This window comes from Ceratotherium simum, chromosome 29 (assembly GCF_057802395.1).
Source record: "Ceratotherium simum simum isolate JZ-2026a chromosome 29, ASM5780239v1, whole genome shotgun sequence".
Classification (NCBI taxonomy): domain Eukaryota; kingdom Metazoa; phylum Chordata; class Mammalia; order Perissodactyla; family Rhinocerotidae; genus Ceratotherium; species Ceratotherium simum.
Window position 1 is genome coordinate 36,355,027 of NC_141928.1, and position 9,463 is coordinate 36,364,489.

General features: G+C 41.4%; 1 protein-coding gene across 1 annotated transcript in view; it reads right to left on the reverse strand.

The window, feature by feature from the left end:
• NCBP1 (nuclear cap binding protein subunit 1) overlaps positions 1–9,371 on the reverse strand; it is a 42,162-nt gene extending 32,791 nt beyond the window's left edge. Inside the window, exons 1-2 of the mRNA XM_004423234.3 lie at positions 9,197–9,371; positions 234–322 (exon numbers count right to left, since the gene is read on the reverse strand). Coding sequence (XP_004423291.1) covers positions 234–322; positions 9,197–9,230 — 123 coding nt within the window. The 5' untranslated portion in view covers positions 9,231–9,371. The remainder of the gene's footprint in view (positions 1–233; positions 323–9,196) is intronic.
• Between the last annotated feature and the right edge of the window lie 92 nt (positions 9,372–9,463).

Here is a 9,463-nt window from a genome sequence, read left to right on the forward strand (position 1 = left end):
ACTATTTCCTAAGGTTTCTTCCAAGACTCATATTTTATGAAAATTACTAAAAACATTTAACTCTCAATTATCTGCATCTCAAGGGTTTTAATATGCATTTACTTTGGGATATAGATGCATGGCAAAACAAGCTTTGCTTAAAACTTAGATCAAGTTTTCAGCTGCAGAAATTAACAAGCACAGTCAACTACAATCCTGAGCCCATCATAGTCTTTGCCTATTATGGTGCGTACCTTTTCTCCTACTTTACATATTAAAGATTCCAAATGATCTTCAGTTTCATTTGCATCAGAAGTTTTCCTCCTTTTGTGAGGCTGTCCTCCTGTTTCAACAATGTAAAAAAATTGACATTACATGATGAATCTGCTATCACAAATTTTATTTAACTTTTTTAATGCTATAATCTCTTTTCTACCAGAAGCCCTCCTTTTTACACACAGTAAAATTAACTGAGCCTCCAATTCTCAGACGAGGCTAGATTAACTATGATAACTATAATAACTATACTATAGACACTATAATAACTCCAGGAGGCATTACTGATGTTAAATTTTGTGTGACTAGTGCCCCACGGAGCTATGAAATGCAGCAGCACTGTCCATTTCTGTGGACAGGCAGGAAATGTGCCCACCATTTGCTAACCACTAGCACTTAGAATAAATACTCTATAACTCTCATATACTACTACTCCCATTCTTTAAACTTCAGTTGTTTACTGATGATCCTCAGTTGCTTGTTCTTAAAACCTTAGCACCAGTAGTACTCATTATTCTAATAATGAAAATTATTATGTAGACTGGTGAAATATGAGTGCAAAACCAAGGAACACTTTGGAAAGTCTTCATTAGGAAAAAAAAAAAAGCTTTTTTTATTAGGTATGAAGAGGAAAACTTCAAAAGATGGGAAAGGGAGCACAAAACATTAGGATTCCTTGCTAGCTTTACAAGTGTCTGAGCTCCTAACTCTTCAGTTAACAGTTTTGGTTCTACACCACACAGCACTAGGGTACAGTTTATCCCAAACAAAGGTAATTACAATCTGTAGACATAAATTCAAAGAAAAGTCCTTAGCACTATATCAAATAATTGGTGGGGAAAAAGTATATGTTATACGATACCCTGCCTTAACTGGCTCTTGATTCCCTACTTTAACTACTGATGTTAAAAAACTGTATCATTCAAAGAAGCTTAAAGAAAAAAGATCTACCACTCTGAAATCATTTCTGATCATCTATCTGTCCTTTTGATTGCTAAAGAATTCAAGCTGAATGAAGCTGTGCTACAAACCAACCTTAAGCACTGGACTATGTTCACTCTTATTGTTAATGATCTCTTACCATTTTGTTTAAAATCTTAACATACCCACCTTATATCCTTTTGTAGAATAACATAAGGCTTAAAAAATTTAAAATAATAGTGTTAAGTATGGAACATGATGCTGTTGCTATACACAATGTTGGCTAGTCTCCCAACGTAATTCAATTTTTTACTTCCACCAATTTGATTATTAGGTCGGCATGTGGACAAGGAAATGAAAATCCGCAGTTAGATATGGGGTTAGCCAGGAGCAAGTTATAACTTTAATCTTCTCCAGACTTGTAAAGCCGAAGAAACTGATTTTTACAGAGTTCATAATCACTCACTTGCCACTGGAACATTTGGCTCAAAATGTATGGTGATTCTCATAGAACACAATACTTGGCTATTCTAAGCTTGGGGTGTTAAAAGTCTCTCCAAAGATTAAAATGATCTGCAGGGACCCCTTGAACTTAAGCTGAATAAAATCAATCTATTACTATTCAGATAGGAGCAGACGCAAGTATTGTAAAAGGCCACAGTGTAAAGCACTGTGTGCTTTAACTCCCCAACCCTTTAGTTATCATTATGATCCGGCTTAAATAACCACTGAATATAGTTTTGAAAGGATAATGCCATAAAAATATAACATGCATGCAGCGTGACACCTGAGATGTACTCCTAGTGATATCTGCCCATGTGAAGTTGTGGACATGTGTGGCACAGTGAGATCAGGGACCTTGCTTCTCAAGTATACATCAAACCCAAGTCACAGGATCTATAAAGTTTCCACCACTCGAAGAGCCAACTTCCACACAAGATTCATCCATTGACAAGAATTGCATATTTGATGCAATGTTTATATAAGCTGACAGCCAGGACATTAAAATAGCCTTCTCCTAGAGCAGTGGTTCTCAACTGGGTGAGATTTTGCCCCCCAGGGGCCATCTGGCAATCTCTGGAGACATTTTTAGTTGTCACTACTTGGGGAGTGCTACTGGCATCCAGTGGGTAGAGGCCAGGGATTCTGCTAAACATACTACATTGCACAGGACAACTCCCAACAACAAAGAATAATCCAGCCCAAAATGTCAATTGTGTTGATGTTGAGAAACTCCGTTCTGGAAAGCAGAACATACTAACAGTGTTCTTTAGAACCAGATTCCGGTAAGGCTGGGAGAAAGCAAATGCTGAAAAACTACCTGAATGACAGCAGCTGTTTTGTTTTTTTTTTGGTCATTTTTTTTTTAAAGCCTTAACCACAGCTCCCTTCTTTTTGGCCGATTTACTTTGCCAAACCTTTATCCCATATCCCACTCCCACACCCTCCCTAAATTAACTATCCAGCGGGCTTGTTCCCAAATCAGTTTGAAATCATATCCCAGTCTTCAAAGCAACCCTCCCCAGGCCCTCTTATAAGCATGAAAAGGAGAAAAGAATGCTGTGGGGAGAGAAAGTAGCATTTCTGAAGAAAAACTAGAAAATACGAGCGTCTCTCTTCTTTCCATTTTCACTATATTGAAGGACAAGTTTTGACTAGAGAATGGGTGGAGGGAGAAAGTATTAAGAAGAGATGCCTCACTCTCACCTGACAGTCTAGAGAGTATGAAGGAGAGAGGAAACTACAGACCCAATCTGAACTCATGGACAGGAACAGGATACTGAACTCAGAAGAGAACTGGGCGAGAGCACGGGGAAGGAGAATAACACACCCTAATTAAGAAGAAAATTTTGGGAATTAGCTGAATGTTTTCACATACCCTCAACAAAACATATCTATGGTAGCTCCCAAAGCAAGAACAGATTTTATATTAAAACGTAACTATGTAGAAGTTTTACAATGCAAATTGAAGTTATATACTGCCACCTCACTCTGACACCCTTGGCTAGTACAGAAGAGAGAAGCAAGTCTCTATAAAAACCCATCTGAAAGGATCTTAACACATCTAATAATTTTTTCCCGTTTATCCTACTTTTATATGGATACACTGTACTACATCTTATATCCTTATTTAGGATTAGATGTACTGTGAGAAATTTTAAACCCACAAAGTGGAGAACAAAAGCCAACTCTGTAAAAGAGAAAGTAAAGTAACAAAAACCAACAAGGGAAAAGAGAAAAGTAAAGTACTTTGATCCTGCAGATTTAAAGCAGAGGTAACCTATCACTTCTGAAACAAACTATACTCTTCCTCAGAATAACAAATCCCTTCACTTCTATTCATTTTATTTTTTCTATAGTTAAGTAAAAAACCAGCCACAGTCTAAAAGATAAAGACCTAATTCTAAGTAGCTTAAAAGGGGGCTAATATGGGTTTTTGGCTAAGATTATGGACAATCTAACTACTTTCTTAAAAGAACAAAATAATGTATTGAACAGCTATTATATGCATATCCTGTAAGTGAAAGCTTCAGGGGCATTCTTAAAGAGAGGCTAAGACATGAGTTAGATATAGCCCTGCACCAGTATCCTTACACTTGTCTATAAATTGACCTGCAGGTGACCTTCACTGGCAGTCTCCAGCTTGTCTCCCTGGATCCTGGATACCCTAGTCACGACACAGAGACACAGTTTAAAAATTGCCCTCTCTAAGCTGATCCTCTGCTACCTCTCCGATCTCCCACAACTCTCCCCCTCTCACTCTGCTCCAGCAACGCTGGCCTCCTTGCTGTTCTGTGAACACGACAGGAATGCTCTTGCCTTACGGCCTTTGTACTCATGGTTCCCTCTGCGTGGACCACTGCTTTTCCCCAGATGGCCATCTGGTTTGCTCCCTCACCTCCTGCGGGCCTATGATCAGATGCCATTCTCAGTGAGGCCTTCCCGACCAACCCATAAACAGCAACTCCTCCCCCAAAGAAGGCTCTACTCTTCACCCAGTTTTTTCCCCCATGGCATTATCACCATATTTGACTCGATCTTCTGTCTGTAAAAGGGAGGCTCCATCTTTATACTGTCCACTGCTGAACTGCCAGTAGTTAGGACAGTGCCTGGCACTGTTAACTATTTGTTGAAATGATCACTATCTAGTCAAGCATATGGAAAGTCATGGCAGTCACTGACTGATAAGAGCTGACAATACTCCAGAAACGCTCAGATGCATCTATTTAATTCCAACTATAATTCAGCCTACTTTAAAATAGCCTTCTCAAATATTTAAGCTCCTAATATTTCCACTTTTCAAAAAATAAGTAGATGCTTAACTAAAAGGGAAGTATCTAAAATATTTGCTTCAGATCACTTTAGGGTAAACCCTAGCTGATCATTATCCAAATTGTAGCAATTTATAAAAGTTCCAGATTTGGTGTAGTATCCAAGAGGAACTATAAACTGCCTCCCTCACTACTAAATTATTCACCATAGTAAACTTTGATTAATTAACTCTTTATTTTACTTCTTTTTGTTGTATTTATTCAGAGGGTCCTGCAGCAAGACCCAACTGGACAGTGATTTAGCTGCCAGCTAGTACTAAAAGAAGCTAACTCCCAAGAAAGTTATGCCAGTATCCCAAGAACCAAAGGAAAAGTAGTTTTTCTCCATATTCACATCCAATTCTCCAGGTTGTCCTCTGGAAACATTTTTCCCCCCTTTAGGGATGCCCTAGAAGGGAGAAGAAGAAGAAGAAAGTGAAGAAGAGAAAGCATGAGAAAGGCAAAGAAAATGAGAAGAACTTTAAAAACTCAAGTTCTGTAAACTCCAAGTGATGACTTCAAGCATACTAGTTTTTGATTAATCAAATTCAAAGCATATGAAAACTGTATTTTCTGTGCCCCATATGTACATTATACAAGAAGCCTCCTGTGTTAAAAAAAAAAAAAAAATCAAAGCATGCAGCATAGTAATACCTGTACAGTGAAGAAAACCTCCCCCTCCACCCTCAACCACGGACTCACTTTCCCCGGTGTCTGGGCACCGCTAGCCGTGTCTTCATGTCAATTACAGACACACCTCGTTTTACTGGGCTTCACTTTGTTGTGCTTCGCAGATACTGTACTTTTTTTTTTTAATTTTACAAATTTTTTACAATTGAAGGTTTGTGGCTTTTTACAATTGCAGGTTTGTGGCAATCAAGTAAGTCTCTTGGTGCCATTCTTCCAACAGCATTTGCTCACTTTGCGTCTCTGTGTCACATTTTGGTAATTCTTGCAATATTTCAAACTGTTTCATTATTATTATATTTGTTATGACAATCTGTGATCGGCGATCTTTGACATTACTATTATAGTTTTGGGGCGCCACAAACCGTGCCCACATAAGATGGCAAACTTAATCGATAAATGCTGTGTGTGTTCTGACTGCTCCACCAACAGGCCATTCTCCGTCTCTCTTCCTCTCCTCAGGCCTCCCTATTCTCTGAGACACAATATTGAAATTAGGCCAATTAATAACCCTACTATGGCCTCTAAGTATTCAAGTGAAAGGAAGACTCGTATGTCTCTTACTTTAAATCAAAAGCTAGAAATGATTAAGCTTAGTGAGGAAGGCATGTCAAAAGCCGAGATAGGCTGAAAGCTAGGACTCTTGTGCCAAATCATTACCCAAGTTGTGAATGCAGAGGAAAAGTTCTTGAAGGAAATTACAAGTGCTACTCCAGTGAACACACGAATGATAAGAAAGCATAACAGGCTTACTGCTGATATGGAGGAAGTTTTAGTGGTCTGGATAGAAGATCAAACCAGCCACAAAGTTCCCTTAAGCCAAAATCTAATCCAGACAAGGACCTAACTCTCTTCAATTCTAGGAAGCCTGAGAGAGGTCAGGAAGCTGCAGAAGTGTGAAGCTAGCAGAGGTTGGTTCATGAGGTTTAGGAAAGAAACCACCTCCATAACATAAAAATGCAAGGTGAAGCAGCAAGTGCTGATGTAGAAGCTGCAGCAAGTCATCCAGAAGATCTAGCTAAGATGATTAATGAAGGTGGCTACACTAAACAGCGGATTTTCAATGTAAATGAAACAGCCTTATGTTGGAAGAAGATGCCATCTAGGACTTTTGTAGCTAGAGAGAAGTCAATGCCTGGCTCCAAGGCTTCAAAGGAGAGGCTGAGGGGCCAGCCCAGTGGCATAGCGGTTAAGTTTGCATGCTCTGCTTCGGCAGCCCAATGTTTGCAGGTTCGGGTCCCAGATGCAGGCCTATGCACCACTTGTCAAGCCATGCTGTGGCAGGCATCCCACATATAAAGTAGAGGAAGATGGGCACAGATGTTAGCACAGGGCCAACCTTCCTCAGCAAAAAGAGGAGGATTGGCAATGGATGTTAGCTCAGGGCTAATCTTCCTCACCAAAAAAAAAAAAAAAAAAAAAAGAGAGGCTGATGCTCTTGATAGGGGCTAATGTAGCTGGTGACTTTAAGTTGAAACCAATGCTCATTTACCATTCCAAAAGTCAGGGCTCTTAAGAATTATGCTAAATCTACCCTGCCTGTGCTCTATAAACGGAACAACAAAGTCAGGATGACAGCACATCTGTTTACAGCATGGTTTAGTGAACATTTTAAGACCAATGTTGACTTACTACTCAGAAAAGAAGATTCTTTTCCAAATATTATTGCTCACTGACAATGCACCTGGTCACCCAAGTGTGCTGATGGAGATGCACAACACGATTAATGCTGTTTTCATGCCTGCTAACACAGCATCCATTCTGCAGCCCCTGCATCAAGGAATAATTTCAACTGTCAAGTCTTATTATTTAAGAAATATATTTCATACAGCTACAGCTGTGATAAATAGTGATTCCTGGATGGATCAGGGCAAAGTAAACTGAAAATCTCTGGAAAGGATTCACCATTCTAGATGCCATTAAGGACATTTGTGATTCATGGGAAGAAGTCAAAATACCAACGTTAACAGGAGTTTGGAAGAAGTTGATTCCAACCCTCATGGATGACTTTGAGGAGTTAAAGGCTTAACTGGAGGAAGTAACTGCAGATATGGTGGAAATAACACGAGGACTAGAATTAGAAGTGGAGCCTGAAGATGTGACTGAATTGCTGCAATCTCATGATAAAACTTGAACAGATGAAGAGTTGCTTCTTATAGATAAGCAAAAAAAGGGGTTTCTTGAGATGGAATCTACTCCTGGTGAAGATGCTGTGAAGACTGTTGAAATGAGAGCAAAAGATTTAGAACATTACATCAACAGGTGATAAAGCAGGGTTTGAGAGGATTGACTCCAATTTTGAAAGAAGTTCTGCTGTGGGTAAAATGCTATCAAATAGCATCATATGCTACAGAGAAATCATTCATGAAAGGAAGAGTCAACTGATGTGGCAAACTTCATTGTTGTCTTATTTTAAGCAGTTGCCACAGCCACTCCAACCTCGAGCAACTATCACCCTAATCAGACAGCAGCCACCAACATCAAGGCAAGACCCTCCACTAGCAAAAAGATGATGACTCGCTGAAGGCTCAGATGATGGTTAGCATTTTTTAGCAATAAATTATTTTTTAATTAAGGTATGTACATTGTGTTTCTTTAGATACAATGCTACTGCACACTTAATAAACTACAGTATAGTGTAAATATAACTTTTACATGCACTGGGAAACCAAAAAGTTTGTGTGACTTGCTTTACCGCGGTGGTCTGGAACTGAACCTGCAATATCTCCACTGTAGGCCTTGGCGCATACACTATGTATGTTTAGCCCATACACCAATACGCCAAAACCTTAGGTGTCAGATGAGAAGGCTGGACTAGAATATCCTATCAAACCACACTCCAGCAGAAATCTGATGTTTCATTGTTAAAACTAAATACACGTGATTCTGCCCCTACCCTCAACTGCCCCAATATTCAAGGAGAGAAAAATGTTAGTGCAGAAAATTAATTCAACTAAAAATTTTTACTCCATATTTTTTCTCACATCACTGACATCTACCAATGTTTACCACATCTTAAGCATTAACAGATGATAAACATTATTACACACTAAGATTTAAAAGGTGGTATAACCCAGGCAAGATCACAAAGTAAATGGTGGGGTCTAGCTTTGAACTTAAACCCTCTGATTCCAAAGTCTGGCCTTTTAACCACTACACTACACTCTTTTCAAAGAACAATACACTAAAACATTAATAACAGAATTACTCTTAGTTTCTTCTTTTTTTTTTTTTTTTGGTGGGTGTGTATTCCTGACCGATTTTTGTAATTTAAGTATCTTTTTTAATTTTTAACTAGCAAAATTATTCTTGGTTTTTATGACGACAACATCATGGGGACATGAGATCAACCCTCCAAATGGAGATGGGAACCCGTGAGCTAAATCTCTAAGAGCTCTCCAGTTAGTTTTCCAGCACTCTTTCTTACACGAGGGAAATACGCTTATGGCCAGTTCCAAACCTAACATAACAACATGCATCTGTTTATTAGTGAGTGACCTCTTGGGTGTGGGTAAGAGACAGATTTCTTTCCCTGCAGCTTGAAAGGAGGCAAATGACCGAGACAGGGGCAAAGCTCAGGCTGTGATTCTTCAGATCTCTCAGTCCCGGCTTTGTTCCTTTCCTTCAGGACTCTTCCGAGAGCCCTCTTCAGGGGCAGTTTGAGGGTCAAAAGGAGACACCGGGACTAGAGGGTTCCTGTCACTGTCCCTGAGAGGCGGCCGCACAGACACAGGTATACCTCCCCGCTCGGCGGTGCTAAGGACCAAATCCTGAAGTCCTTAGAGACCAGGGGGCCACCAGGCCTCCTTTCCGCCGACGACTAAAGGAGCTGGGGCGGGGGAAGCAGGGGCTTTCCGGGGGTCGCCCGGCCACGCTCGCTGTGCCACCCTCCTTCCCTCTGTGGCTCCCCGAACGCTCCCGGGGCGAAGGGCTTCCCGTCCCTTCGCTGAGACCCGAAGACCCAGGAAGCCCAACCCGGGCCCCCCCTGGGCGCGGCCTCGGCGGCCGGGCCGGACACTCACCGTCGTTCTCGTCGCTGTGCCGCCGCCGCGACATGCCGCACGCCGATGCGCTGCCGAGCCGAGACGCCGGGGGTGAAGCGCGGCAGGAAGCGTTGGGCCGCCGGCCGGCGCGAGGACAGCGGCGCGGAGCGCGGAGTGGCCGGCGCGCAGGCGCACTGGCTCGCGACGGCCCCCGGAAGCGCAAGGAGGAGAGGCGGCTGGGTGGGCTCAGCGGGCTCGGATCGCGGAGGGCTGGCGTCTGAGAGCTCACCAGGCCGCGTGCGTCTG